Source organism: Numida meleagris, chromosome 4 (genome assembly GCF_002078875.1).
Source record: "Numida meleagris isolate 19003 breed g44 Domestic line chromosome 4, NumMel1.0, whole genome shotgun sequence".
In the NCBI taxonomy this organism is placed as follows: domain Eukaryota; kingdom Metazoa; phylum Chordata; class Aves; order Galliformes; family Numididae; genus Numida; species Numida meleagris.
Window position 1 is genome coordinate 49,888,182 of NC_034412.1, and position 14,966 is coordinate 49,903,147.

Genomic DNA, 14,966 nt, shown 5'->3' on the forward strand with positions numbered 1-14,966 from the left:
AAGGAAGGAAGGAAGGAAGGAAGGAAGGAAGGAAGGAAGGAAGGAAGGAAGGAAGGAAGGAAGGAAGAAGTGTGTAAGTACGGTCTTGCAAAAATAGTCATTATTCTTTTACAAAAGCTAGTGCCAAATCTAAATTACTCTAACACTCTCATTACATAATATCATCTAGTGTGATTAAAAGCTTTCCCAGCAAACTGAGAGATTAAAACAATTGGCCAAAAAATATTGAGAAATCTCTTTGCCTCACCCTGGTGGCTCCTGGTCTGATCCTTCTGATCCAGTCAGCAGAGGGCATAAAGATGTTGATATGAAAAGCAGCAGGAACTTAGGAGAAAAAAATGCAATAATGATCCAGCAGCAGCTTCAGCATGGAGCCGTTGTTTGTTCATGGACGTTTGCTAGTGGTCCTGTGATAGTGGTTCTTTCTGTTCTGGTTTTTCAGGCTGATGGTCAATGCTCTTTATTATAACGGGAAACTGAGGTAGTTGTATAAGCTACACATGAATGAGGAAGAAAAGCCAGTTTAGCTGCCTCTTCCAGAACTGCTGTCATTTAGGCAAGCAGAGAAGGGGGAAACAGGGCTTATTTTAGCAGATAAGCTAGCTAATGGTAAATGGATCTCCATTGGGATGCACGAAACAAGAAGCGAGTAAACCATCAGGTCACTTCTGAGAGGGAGACAGTGGAAACCAGCCCAAAGAGTTATAATAAGGTGTCAGAAAGTCAGGAAAGAGTAGGGTTTAAACAAGGGCAAGAAAAGTTGGTAAGATTTCTTATTGTCAAAAGGACACAATACTAAAGTCAACAGCAAATGGGAGGACTCAGTGCCTCACAAAACTGATGTACCTTTGGCTTTCCCAATCCAAACAACCTACCCATGCCAATAACAAGCATCTTTAAAACAGTGGTGCAAGAGGCAGCAAGTTTCAGCCCTTGTAAGAAGATGGCCAGGAAGACAAGAGCACTTTTGTGAGCAAAGTCAAAAGTTGGAAGGTCTGATCAGATTTACATCAGCAGGAAAGTCTGGGCAGAGGGAATGCAAGCCGTCGTCTTCCAGGGAGCACTGAGAGAGATGCTCACAAACCCATCCCAAGCCAGCTCCAAGAGCCTTCTCCCTCATAACATGTTTTGGAATGGGAAGAGAACACTGCAGCCAAGGGTATTCCAGACCCTCAGCAGCCAGAAGGCCCAGCTAGAAAGGTTCTAATGATCTCAAATCAAAAAAGCAGAAGGAAAAGTCTTTCCTTAGTCAGTATGCCTGAATAGTTGCAACACATGAATCTTCTGCCACCGGTTCTGTTCCCACCTAGTGGTCACATCGCAGACTGCCATCTCCCCTTGCAGATCCTGATTTCTCGGCGTGAGGCATCATGCTGTGCACCAGGCCCCATCCTGTCACCATGAGCCAGCTGGCAGAAAGAAGCAACATGCATAAATCTCTTGTTGAAAAGGAGCGTTTTGTGCCCCAGGCAGCAGAGAACATTCTGAGCTTATCAAATAAAGGATATTTTTGTGTGCTCCAAGAAAGTGTGTTCTAGCATTTTGTCAGTGCAAAATTGGTAGCGATGCCAACCCCACATGGAAAAAAAAAATTCTGAAATTTCAGTGTAACACAGAATGGAAATTGAAATCGTAAGCCAGACTACGCTGTAGATGCAGATATGTGGCTGCAGTCCATCCTGATCTGACATGCATCTCCAAGGGCCTCACTGTTTCCTGGGTGTGCTGTCCTTGGAGCAGCCAGTCATTGCTGCAGGGTTTAGGTTCCTGATATCTCCCAGATAAGTCTCATGTTCCCAAGCCTGGGCCTGGCAGTGGATCTGTGCAGCCACCAAGGCCTTGTTCCTTGAGGCTGCAGGTGTCCTGAAACTCAGTTCATCCTCAGCAGAGCCTGACGGCAATGCCAAGTAGAATGATGGATTTTAGGCACCCCACAGCCACCCTTCCTGCAAATTCATCCACTTCAAAATGAACCACTCAAGCTCACAGTCTGAGAATGTGGGAGTCACTGTGTCCTCCCAGGCTTTGACGATGAGCTCAGCCATGAGTTGCTCAGCCCACCGGTAGCACTTCAACAGTGACAGCACGGAGTCTCCTCTATGCACTGATGGAGCGATGCCTCCTGTGCAGACCTAGCCTTGACCAGGGGGTGAGAGCAACCACCCAGCAGGGCCGATGGCGCAGCACCCCAGCTCCACCCCTGTGAGGACATGCCAGGAAAATCTGGACCTCTCATACATCAGTGGGAATGGGATGGAGCTTGTGTGCAAATAGCATCCATAGAGGCATTTCTAATGTTCAGTGCAAGGCTGCTGTGACTGTAGGCCTGTAGGGCCCCAGAGAGCCTGGATTCAAGTCCATTCAGTTCCCTCCAGCACTCTTAATATGTTTGCTTACCATGGCACACAGTGTGCAATGCATAACACCTGCAGAATGGAGCACTTGGCACTCGTGGGTTGGTATATTGAAACATGACTCTTGAATGGAAACCGTATGGCCATTCCTGAGTTTCCATACAAAGCCTTGTGCATGTTTTCCAGTTCAGCTCATTCTTTTAAGTGTTTTCAATTTTATTTTCCAGCATTCTACTGATGTGGGGGGAAATGTCTTTCTGGCTGCAGTGCCCTGCAATGTCTATTGTTAATTCCTAACAGGATTGTTAAATGTGGATTGTTAAATCCTCATTGGACAAGTGAAACTGTTTCAAACTAAGAGAGGGTAGGTTAAGACTGGACATAAGGAAGAAGTTTTTTACAATACGGGTGGTAAGGCACTGGCACAGGTTGCCCAGAGAGGGGGTGGAAGCCCCGTCCCTGGAGACACTCAAAGAGAGGATGCATCAGGCCCTGGGCACCTGATGGAGCTGTAGGTGTCCCTGCTCATTGCAGGGGAGTTGGACTAGGTGGTCTTTAAGGGTCCCTTCCAACTCAAATGATTCTGTGATTCTATTACTCAGTGATTCTAAATATTTAAATTCTAAAATATTTTAAATTTAGCCCAATTTCATTAAATTCTCTCTTTTTCCATATAAATATGTTCATTCCAGGCAACTTCAGCAAGCTTGGGAATATCTTTCTGGTGTTAAGAATGGAAGAGATCATTCATTGCCATTGAAGCAGGTACATCTTGAATGAAGATGTCAGAAGACACTGCTCAGGGTGGGGGGGAATCCTTTTACCAAAGCTCATACATTAGAGGAAATCTCTGTAACACACCAATGCCAACAAGTACAAGGACTTTCAAGAATATGGGCTTTTCCTAAACGAAAGCAGAAGGAAATGAGACTGTGCTTTGGAAGCCTTCTCCGTGCATGATTGTGCCATCTTTATGCAAACAAGGCCTTACTCACGTGGTGTCTCAGCAGTCCTCTTCTGGGAAGGCACTGGCCCCACGCTCCAGCCTGCTGGGGACTGATGCAGTGCAAAGGAAGAGGGGACATGAGGAGCACTGCTGACATGGATGTGTGCGGTTGAAGGCAGCCAGCGTCACAGGGCACCGGAGCTGCAGCCAATTCAGGCACTGCCAGCACAATGGGATTTCCAAGGAAGCATAACAAACCACCCATGAAGTAGAGTGTTCTTCTGAGCTTCTTTGCTTACTCATGGTCTATGAAAAAAAAAAAGAAAAAAGAAAAAATCCAGAGCAATCTACGTAATCACTGCTGTGCGTAAGGAGGCTTGCCCGGACTTTGTTCTGGGGAAAAAATCCCACTTTGGCAAAGGCAAGAGGAAAGGAATTTCTAATTGCTTTGGGCTTCTCTTTGTGATTCATTGTTTTTTCACATACAAAATGACTTCATGTAGGTAAAGAAAACTCACCACTGATGCGCCAGTGGGAGGACACTGGGAAACACTCAGGTGTGACATGACGGTACCGATGCCATCCCATTCCCAGCAGTGCGGTGGTTTGGGTAATTCAGGTGATTCAAGTAAAAAGCTCAAAGTTTGGCTGCACCTCCACAAGAGAATTCCCAAACGATTCTCACATGTCCTTTATTTCTCTATTGGAAATAACCCGTGACATGGAAGGAAAACATCAGCTATTTTGGTCACATGCTCCCAGTCCTCATGTGAGGTGGGAATCCCCCAAAATGCGTAGCACTGTGTCATTCACTCACATTCTGTGTGCTTTCAAACTGGCAGATAGCACATCCCCATGGTGACTTCTTGCTCAAGTCACTGAGGTGAGAAATGGGATGTGGTATTCACCCTATTAACAGACTCAGTTATTCAACCCACCCTTTGCAGCTTCCCTTGGCACCAGTGCTCCATCTGGGATGAACTTCTACGACCAAGATCCTCCTGGGGCAGCCTGACACCTACCCCAAGTGACGGCTGGTCTACCTGTACAAGGCCACCCCAAGGAATTTTGCCTTGTACTATGGCTACAAGAAGTTGCCCCTCTGCTGTGAAAACCAGCAGCTGTGTTTGGCTCTGACTGTGCCACGTGGTACTCCTTATGAAGAAGGGCCTGCAGTCAATGTGGGATAATTTACAACCACTGAAGGGCTTTTGCTGACAGAAAGTCACTTTGCCACAGCTTGCAAAGCAGTGATATTGTGTAGAAGTTGCAGGGGATGAAGAAACCAGAAGACACATAACTAATATTGCAAGTATTAGAGGCATCTGTGTTTTAGCTTTTAAAAATGCAGGACTTTGGGGTTTTGTTTGTTAGTTTGTACATTTGGGGGGGCTTTTTTAATCTGAAGTTTTGTGCTCCGGTCTTTTCCAGCTCAATCTATAAGACGCTGGAGAAAGCAAAAAGCCTGTATTTTCCAAACTGTAGATATTAATTCTTCAACAGCCACACTGCACACGTAGTTACACACATTGCCTGAGCTGAGATGGATGTCCATCTGCCAGTGACATGGTGCTCTCAATATATAATACTGAATCATAGAATCATTAGGATTGGAAAAGGTCTCTATGATCACACAGTCCAGCTGTCCACCTACCACCAGTACTGCCCACTGACCATGTCCCTCAGTGCCACATCTCCACCGCTCTTGAACACCTCTAGGGACAGTGACTCAACTACCTCCCTGGGCAGCCTGTGCCAGTGCTTCACCACTTTTTCTGAGAAGAAATTTTTCCTAATGTGCAACTTGAACCTCCCCTGGCACAACCTAAAGCCATCGGCTCTTGTCCTATCGAACTGTGTGCAGGGTGCAGGTGAAACACTACAACATGCAAAGTGAAGGGCCAGAAGGACACTGGTACATCAGCTCACACTGATGACAGCAGCTGAGGTCTGGTCCGAGTTTCTTTAGGGATTCCTGTCTAATACCTCTACCCCTTGCTGTCCCTCCCCTGGAGCAGTGTGGTCAGGAGGTCATGTTGTGCTGTGGTAACAGGGAGAGTTGCCTCCGGGAGGATTTGGACAGGACACAGCCTGAGATTGCTGGGGAAGTTTCCAGTGAGTGGATCACCTGAGGAGACGGAGGAAAGGACAGCGAATTCCAGTGCTCCCCCTATGGGATGGCTAGGGGACCAGCCCCCTGTTCTGGTGTAAATCCGCACTACTTCATCCAGCTCGCTGCTTCGGCCCTTACAGCAATTGCTGGGGTCAGAATCTGCCCAAAAGGTGTGCAAACAGAGTTACTGCACACAGATGAGTGGGCAAGCACTGGAGGATTTGTTGGGTCAGATGAGAGCTGCTGGGTGCATGCTGGGTGGGAAAATGAGCAGTCAGAGCTGGTGGCAGAGTGCTCACAGCAGGCAGCTTCCAAATATCCTCCCAGCACCACGCAGGACTTCTGTCCCACCTGAGTTTTAACATTATTCCCTTTCTGTACAGGTTTTACCCATTCAAGCCCTGCTCCAGGACAGGTGTCTGGGAAAGGAAGGGTGCGCTGCGGGACTGTCACCATCTCAGGAGCAACATTGCTGTTGAAGATTTTCAGAGCAGGAATGCACAGCCATCCAAATGCCTGTAGGTTGCAAAGGGCAGCAGGATCTGTGCTAATTTCCGGAGGTGTAGCATCCGGGCCCTTCCCCTTTCCTCCTCCCCGGCATCTGGGCTGGGCTTCCACGTCCCCTTTATTATGGCACTCCTGACTTGCATCAGCAGGAACTAGAGTCACGCACACCACACTTCAAAGCCCTCTCCCTGCCTGTGAGGTGTCTGCTGATAGCAGAAGATATGGCATCTGCAGATCAGAAGTCGAGAGAAAGTCATGAGCTGCCCAGACAGACACTGCTTGAGTCATCCCCCTTCCACCTGTTCTCACCTGGATGCATGGGAAAGGATAACTCATGCTCAAACACCCAGCTCAGCTGCGCCCGCCCCTACAGAACAAACATTTGATGTCAGTGGAGAAAATTAATGGGCAGCAATTGCAGCGACTTCCTTTCCCTTCACGCATTTCTCCAGGGTTTTATCAAAAGTAAAGAAAGTGAATAACGAGATCGCAGTTGGCACATGGACACTTCTGGAGGACGTGATGCCCCACCGGGGCCAAGCAGCCATCAGGATTGGTGTCACAGGGCAACCCGAGTGCTGCTGCATGGAGGTGAGGGACGGGGGCAGAGCAGGGTGGGAGAGGGGTGGCTCCCCCAGTAGCTGGGTCAGGACAGGGGAAATGTCATTTACATATTCTTCCTGCCTGAGGGCTGAACACGTGGAACTTCACATCCTGGGCATGTTGTCCCATTTGGATCATCTCAAGCTGTGGCTCAGTAGGTGGCACTCTGCACCCACGGGGAAGCAGCGCCTTCCCAAAGGTGAGCCCTGCACCACCACAGCGGGACAGCCCATGGGGAGAGTCTTGCATTCCCTAATGGTTTCTTCTCCTTCCACCACCCCTGGGGACATCCTCCAGCAGCTCAGCTGAGGGCAAAGCTCAATGCAGTTTCCAAAATCTTCCTCTTCCTTTGGCTCCCTCTGCAGTCAATGAAAGTTGTGTGGATGTATGGCAGAGCACTGGGGCTCTGAGGGACCCTACTCTGCATGTCCCCAATAAAAGTGACCTCTGGAGGATGTCCCCTCCAAGGAGAAGCTGCACAGGAGAGGCTGCAAGAGGAAGTAGGAGAAATGTTGGGCAAATTCAGAGCATGCTGAGCAAAACTCTTTGCGACTGTCAGCTAGCAGAGCAGAGCGATTGGTTGGAGATTGGAGGAGAGAGGAATGAGTCAGGCACGGGATGTGCCATGTTTGCTCTCCAAACATTGGAGCTAACGGCCACTTGCACTCAGGTCAGTCAACCTTTCCTCTGCTTTGGGTGCTATTTTCCGTTGCTTAGCAGCATGCCAAGCACAGTGTTAGGCTGGAAGCTTCAGTGCTTCTCATACGCTGACCTGGAAGGAATTGTGTGAAAATCATATAACCATAGAATTGAGTTGGAAGGGACCCTTAAAGGCCATCTAATCCAACTCCCCTGCAGTGAACAGGGACACCTATAGCTACATCAGGTGCTCAGAGTTCCTCCAGCCTGACCTTGAGTGTCTCCAGGGACGGGGCATCCACCACCTCTTTCGGCAACATGTCCCAGTGTCTCACCACCCTTATTGGAAAAAGCTTCTTCCTTACACCCAATCTAAATCTCCACTCTTTAGTTTGGAACTGTTTCCCTTATCCTATCACAACAGACCCTGCTAAATTGTCTGTTTCTGTTCAATTTCTCTCCGACCAAAGGATGGGAAAACAGAAAACTTGTTGGGGAGGCTGCATCCCCCCATCCTGGGAGCACATCATGGGGAGAGAAGGTCTCAGTGCATGGACCACTCTTCAGCTATACTCCCAGAGCAAACCCCACCTGTGGGCAGAACAGACTCCAGGCCCACATCTCTGCCTTTGGAAAGATACGCTCTGTCTCTGCTCACCCCGCCCTCATCTGCGCCCCTCCCTCACCTCTCCGCCCCGCCCCGTGACGTGGCCCCGCCGCCTATAAAGCGGGCGGCGGCGGCGGGCGGCCCCTATGGAGCTCTGCGCACCGCCGGGTCCCCTCTCCGCCCGTGTCCTCTCCGCGTCTCCGCCGCCCCCGGAGCCCAAATGCGCGCCGCGGCGCTGCTGGCCGCGCTGGCCGTGCTCGCAGGTGCGTGGCAGAGGGCAGGGAGGAGGAGGAAGGGGGGGATGTCGGTGTGTTTGCGGAGCGCTCACCGCGCTGTCTGTGTCCCCACAGCCTGTCGAACCGCCGCCGCTTCCGAGCCCAACGGCACCGAGCCAGAGCGGCGCGGCGGCCCGCGGGAGCCTGAGCCCGTGCCGGGCTCCGACTACGAGGAGGAGGAGTACGAGGAGGCGCCGCCCGCGCACCAGTACCTGGTGGGGGACCTGGTCCGAGGTGAGCCTCGGGAAGGGGCGTGGAGGTGCGTGAGGGCTGCGGGTGGGCTGAGCGTGCCGCTGCTCGGCTGTAACCCTGCCAGTAGGGCTGTGATGGGGGGGACAGCCTGGCTGCAGGCACCGGTAGGAGGTCTGCGTACTGCCCGGCCCCAAAGTTGGGGTTTAAATGAGGTCTTTAAGCATCCTCTAGGCCGTGCTAAGTTGCGTGCGTGTGTTGTAAGCTGCCTGTGAGCCGCGAGGACAACTGAACAGCCCCCCAGGCGGTGACATGGCAGGGACAGGAGGGTCTGGATGGTTGTGCGCTGTAAGATGAGCCATGGAGGTGCTTCTTGAGCATCAGCCTCCAAGGGATTTGCTCCCCTGTGGTGCTCTGTAGGTGGGTGCTGCTGCCCTCCAGGATGGGCTCCAGCTGCTGGAGAAACACCCTGAGTTGTGGATGAAACTAAAGGGATTCTGCACCAGATGCTGACTTGGAATCACAGATGCTTGCTCCAGTTTTCTGGGAGTGTGAAGCCTCCGTGGGGTGCAGGAATATCAGATCAGAGAGCAGTTTGGCCTGCAGAACTACTGGTGTGGTGACTTGTGTTGTATAACTGCACAGAAACCAGACTTGCTACCGAGGTGGTTGGTTTGTAGACCAGCTCTTCTGCTTGGCAGGAGGTTTATCTGTACATCCTTCAAGTTATGATTCAGCTGTGGATGGCTTTCTTGGCTGTGCAGTTTACATACAGGGTACAGATCAAAATGACAATCTGAGCCTTGAAGAGGGGAATGGAAACAGCCTCAATTATCCAAGTGTGAACCTCAGCATCAGGTCCAACAGGACAAAGGAGAGGACTCTGCCATGAATTCACAGTCCTAGGGATAGGAAACCCTGCTGCAAGAGCAGTGCTCCTGGTTTGCATGTTAATATAGCTTATAGCATTCGAATCAGACTTCTGGTTGCTAAAGGCAATTCTGCTTTTAAGTGACTTCAAGCCAAGCTTGTTGCTCTAGAACTTAAAATGCTTGCTGTCTAGACAATAGTGAGCTACACCTTGTTTCTTTTTGCAGGATCTCTTCTTGTCACCAGACATACAGGGCTATGAAGTAGTTAGAAACCATTATGTTTATCTCTGCAGCACAATAGAGAAATAAGCAGCCTGGAAGTCTGTTGCAGCTGTCTGCTCTTTCTGAGGCCTGTTGAAACTTACCTGGTTAACTGCCACTCTCAAATAATGTGGTGTCGCTCCAGGAGAACTTACCTTATGGCTAGTGGTAAAGGGATGGCTTGCTTGGAGTTGGACCAAACTGCTCCGTAATAATGCTGCAGAGTTTTGTTGCTATGTAGCTTGTAACCCTCAGTTGGTGACAGCCTTGTTCTCCTAGTACAAGGAAGGTGGTAGCCCTTCCTTAAATCCACAGACGACTAAGTCACCACCAGCCTTAAACCACACTCTTCTGGAGATTTAATTGAGATAATGAGGGGCAACAGCAAATGGCAGAACACATAACCTGTCTCTTGTGGATGATCCTGCTTTCACCCTTTGGTGCGCTTGGCATCTCTCTCAAAGTAGGAGAACTGGAAATGAAGCATCTCTTCTGCTGAGGATAGCACTGCAGGTTATTTGGGAGAAACAAGTCTGATAAGTGGGATAGCAGGCTGTCGTGCCTCTACAAGTGCCTGGGACCATCTAGCAGCTCACAATGCCTTTCATCACTGATGCAAATAGAGAGTTTAGAGCGATGGAGTTGGTTAGCCTTGTGTCTGAGTTGATATAAAATGAGGGGATGGTTTGGCTCAGTGCAAGCTCATAATATTCAGCACAGGTCCTTGCTTGAACCTGTGCAATTTCACTCTATCTCTGTCTCTGGTGGCCTTCCCAGACCACTGTCTCACACTGCTCTGTCTGTGTTGCTTGGGATGTGGCAACAGAGTTGAGCTCCATGAGCCTTGAAGCTTGCTGTCTCTGTGCTGGATGTGAAGCCTCAGCTTTTGTTGACTTGCATGCCACGCTTCCTGCTCAGAGGCTCTCCTGCAATGATTCCCAAATCCTGTGATAGCATTTTCACAGCATCTAGCTGTTCTGCATTGCTAGACTGAACCACCTTGTCCTTTTCAGTGGAACCTGTGGTTAAACCCAAGCCAGCGAAGAGGGGGAATGAGAAGAATGCTGGCAAATCAAAGAGGAGGAAGAACAAAGGGAAGAACAAAAAGAAAGGGACTCCTTGTGAAATGGAGTACAAAAACTTCTGCATCCATGGTGAATGCGTATACTTAGAGCATCTCCAGATGGTGACCTGCAAGTAAGTTCTGTGCAGTGTGTGAATGAGGTGTGGCTTGCATGTGCTGGTGGCGTAGAAAGGCTTAGAGGGAAAAAATTAGTGTCATCTTGGCCTAGATATATCTCCTACAGTATTTTGACTGAGAATCTTTCTGCCATGTAAATTAAGTGCTGATGGAATCTGAGATGCATAACAAGCCACTGAACTCATCAGTTGGTCATAAACTTGAACCTAAAGAATGGAAAGGTGTGTCCTGCTGGGACATCACACCCAAACTAATCTTGACTTGTTGAAATACTGACAAACCTTCTTCTAGAGCAGTGGCTGTGTTCCATGAGCATGCTCCAATGAGCATCTTGAGATTCATGTGCAACTCTGAGGATGTCAAAGTCAGGCTTGACTGTGTGTGGGCATCCTTGGCTCCAGACAGCATGGGAGCTGATAAGAACTTGTGTTGATGTTTGTTGCAGGTGTTATCAGGATTATTTTGGTGAGCGCTGTGGTGAACAGTTCATGAAGACTCAAAGGAAGAATGATGTGGCAGACTACTCGAAGACTGTGTTGGTTGTGGTAGCTGTCCTACTGTCCAGCATCAGCTTTGTTGCTGTACTTATCATTGTGATAGTGCAGTAAGTATTATGTTCTTTAGTGTATGTCTCGCTCAAGTGTGAGCAGGACTTGTGTCCAGTAGTTGCAAAATATGCATGGCTCATTTGAATTACCTGTGTAGAAGACCTCCAAAAGAGCAAGTTCTTGTTCTGGCTTGCATGTGTCTTAAGAGCAGAAGGTCTGAGAAGTCTGTAAGCTATTGAGTGTTCATTTCCCCTCTTTTGTTATGGGCAGCCTGTGAATGCTGGGTTCTAAAACAAGTTTTCCTGCTCCAGCTACAGCCAGAGCAGTTAGTGCTGCAGAACATCAGGAGGAGCATTCATGCTGATGCAGCACTGCATTTCCCAATCCTTGTGCAGAAGAGGCCTGCCAGCAGGAATGTAGCTGCTCAGTGTGTGGCTGTGATCCAACAGCTGGAAGGAAGGAGTGCTCCAGCCGACCACTAATTAATGGAGGCTGTTGGGCTTAAGTACTTGCACTGTGGGGGTATCAAATGGGGGAGTAAGTGCTGTCAGTCTGAGATGCTGTACTGCTTGCAGCTAAGATTAAGGAAGCAATTGTTCTGTGATTAACAGCTGCAGTGTTGTAGATAACCTGAGGTCCTTCTGTGAATCGAGTAAAAAACAAAACTTTGCATGCTTCAAGCACTGCATCAGACACTTCTTTTACCCGCTGACAAGCAGTATCCAGCAGCCTCTGATCACCTGTGCCTCTGCGTCTTGTCAATTAGTTCTCCAGGACTTGTGCTGACTTCAGCACTGGGAACCTGGCTCCAGTGTTACTGAATGTAGGAGCGGTCCTCCAGGTCTGGCACTACAGCAGGGCTTGGGTAGTGCAGGTGGAACTCTGAAGTGCAGTCTAATTTTAGATCTCAAAGTACACTGACAGAATTGGGTACTTGCTGTACCCTTTCCTGCATTTCAGGAAACAAGGTGTGCATCTGTTTTGCTGCTTCATATTTAGGTCTAAACTTGAGGCATTCTGGGAGGAACACTCTCATTCCACCCTGCTATGAGAAAGAACCAGTTCTGTTGTGCAGTGAGAATGAACATCGCGCTCGCTTCTGAAGCGAGCCATGCAGTAGGATGGTGGTTCTGGTTCTTCATGATCTAAACTCTAACAGGCTTAAACAATGAGTAAGATGTAACTGTACCTTACTCTAGAGAAGCCTGGTGGTCTATTGGGAGCACTAGCAAAGACCTGAAAAATAATAAGTGCTGTCAGCAGCTGGCTTTTGATGTGTTCATAGGACGCATGCACTTGAATTCCTGTCCCCTTGAAGTTCCCAGGGCTCTGCTGTGGGAAGGAGCAGAGCGCTCTGCATGTTGCAGCTGTTTGCTACAGCCTCCAGGAAATCTGGCCCCCAGAAATTCTCCCTGTCCTCTGCTCACTTCCAGCCTCTTGCTACCTGATGGTGCTTGCACCAGGATGCCCCAGCTGTGTGTGGCAAAGCTCTGTGTTCAAACCAAGTCTCCTTGATGTTATCAAGCTATTGGACACATCTTGTAGCTGAGTAGTTAAACACAAAAATTGCTGTGCTCCAAGATTCCTGGTGCCTAGGAGCTGCTTGAGAATCTAAAGAGCATAGTTGTGGAGCATGGGGATGGATGGATGTCAGGCTTCAAAATGATGATATCTAATGCACTCCAATTCCACAGGGTCAGGAAAAAGTGTCCTCAGTATGAAGAGAAAGAAGAAAGGAAAAAACTTCGACAAGAGAACAGAAATGGCCATGTTGGTGTGTAAATGAGGAGAAAGCAGGTATGTGAGCCAACTTCCAACTTGCTTTAGTTTTTCCAGGCTGGAGCTGCCCACGCAGGAGTTGCATGCATGTTTAGCAAAGCTAGTATTGCCTTTCACTTTTTGTTTAGTGCTCAAAGTGCCTTGAAACATGTAGGTTACATTGTGTATGACCCAGTTCACTAGTTTTCCAAAACCACTGGATTGAAAGCATGTGAATTCAAAAGCACTCTTTAAGACAACAGACAAAAAGCAAAGGAGAAGTAAGAATGGAAAGCTCTATTGAAATGAGCCCCCTTTTGGGGAATAAAAACTAATCTCTAGATGGGGTGAGTTAGTACAAGAAGTCCTGGCAGCCTTCCATCACGAGATGGTGCAGCACCAGATGGACTATCACTCTCATAAGAGGAGTACTGAGCTTTTCCACATCTCCTCAAGGCATTAGGGAGTTTCTGGTGCTTAGAGGCTGTAGACAAAGGCAAAGCTGCCTGCCTTGTGTGTAGGTTTGCTCTGGTTCTAGCGCAGAGTGCTCATGTCTTGGGTGATAGTTAACATGCCTGGTCTTCCCCTTACAGAATAACTCTGATGTGGCCACTGCCAAGCTGCAGGAGACCTCTGGCTACCTGACACATCCACCTGGACACTGGGTTGGAGCTGTTGCCACTAAGCCCTGTTTGAACAAGACAGACAGAGGCTGCTGCAAGGAGATGCCTAATGTGCCATTTGCTGCTGAATCACTTGCTGGGGAGGACAGTTAACTGCTACAACTTGGTACAACAGTGTGGAAGGAGCTGCCACTACGAGGGTAGAGGGCTGCTATCAAGACCTGCTGGAGACTACTCCTGAGCTTTCTCTATTGGTGCTGGACCTCCAGACTCTGCTTGTATTTGGATGGACTTTCTTCTGCTAGCAAGTCTCCTTTGGAAGCTCTAGCTCCAAGGGACAGAAGTTGTAGCTTCCAGGAGAGCAAGATAGAGGGGAGGAGATTCCTCTCTTCAAAGGTAGAGAAGGGAAGAGCTCATCTCACTAGACCTCAATGGACAAAATCTAATTCTGCTGTTGCTGTGCTCCCTGTTGATATCTGCTTCAAAGAATTTCATCTCTAGTTCTGACTTGCAGGGTGTTGGTGACAGGTCTGTCAACCACACCTGGGTTCTGTTACTGTACGTGTGGAAGGTATTCCCTCTGAACCCAGTAGGACTTACTGTGTGAGTGGAGCTATCAAACTGTGTGTGTGTGATACAGAGTTAAAACTCATCTCAAGATGCTGAGACAACAAATGTGAGATCTGAAGCTCTGACTCTGAAGGAATACATGTGCTCAAAGAAGCTGATAAGTCTGGACACTGATGTTGCAGCACTTACCCATTGGCTGAAACACAATGCTTGTGTTATCCAGATGAATTCAAGTGCTGCTCAAAGCAGCACCAACTGAGCGGTTTAATCAGATTTGGCAATGTGAGAACTTGACCAAAAACCAGTTCATTTGAAGAACTAAATTCAGGCATTGATACTCGGCATACAGTGGTCTCCTGTGCTCTTCATTATGGTGTGAAGAACTTGACTTACCTCAAACCTTTCTGACACAAGTATCCTCATTTTCTTGATGTCCGTGAAATCTTGAGCACAGAGTAGTATTTGAGTTCAGTTTCTTCTTGGAAGAGTGAATGTGTTCTGTATAAACAGAGCAGAATTCTTCTTGTAGCAGAGCAAAGCCATTAATTGTCAAGACATATCTGTAAATGTGTAAATATTTATTATTGTATTTAATATTTAATGCTTCCATAACAAACTTATTTATTTTATAATTAAACTTTTTACATAATCTAACCATGGTAAGAGTTCGTTCTTGCTTTCAGGAGTACATGTAAACACTTCTAATTAGAGCTTGGTTTCTCCTCTGAGTGTGAGTTTCAACACTTCTAAGAGCATGAAACAGGGTTATGAAGAACTACAGCAGTGTGTAAAGTAGAGCTCAGCTCTCTCATAGGAATGCAAGTTGTTTGTAAACAAGATGTGCAGATGCCAGTACTTGATTCAGTAGGAAGTCCATTTAATTCAGCTACAAAGGAATTT

General features: G+C 48.2%; 1 protein-coding gene and 1 long non-coding RNA gene across 2 annotated transcripts; one reads left to right on the forward strand and one right to left on the reverse strand.

Annotated features, from left to right (window-relative positions):
* On the reverse strand, nucleotides 5,819-8,152 carry LOC110398733. Its single transcript, XR_002438581.1, has 3 exons — nucleotides 8,098-8,152; nucleotides 6,230-6,287; nucleotides 5,819-6,148 (listed from the first exon to the last, which is right to left on the reverse strand). It is a non-coding gene; the product is annotated as an uncharacterized LOC110398733 (long non-coding RNA).
* On the forward strand, nucleotides 7,913-14,720 carry AREG (amphiregulin). Its single transcript, XM_021396645.1, has 6 exons — nucleotides 7,913-8,032; nucleotides 8,120-8,278; nucleotides 10,380-10,563; nucleotides 11,013-11,171; nucleotides 12,810-12,912; nucleotides 13,467-14,720. The coding sequence occupies exons 1-5, from the start codon at nucleotides 7,990-7,992 to the stop codon at nucleotides 12,895-12,897; spliced, it is 633 nt and encodes a 210-aa protein (XP_021252320.1). The 5' UTR covers nucleotides 7,913-7,989; the 3' UTR covers nucleotides 12,898-12,912; nucleotides 13,467-14,720.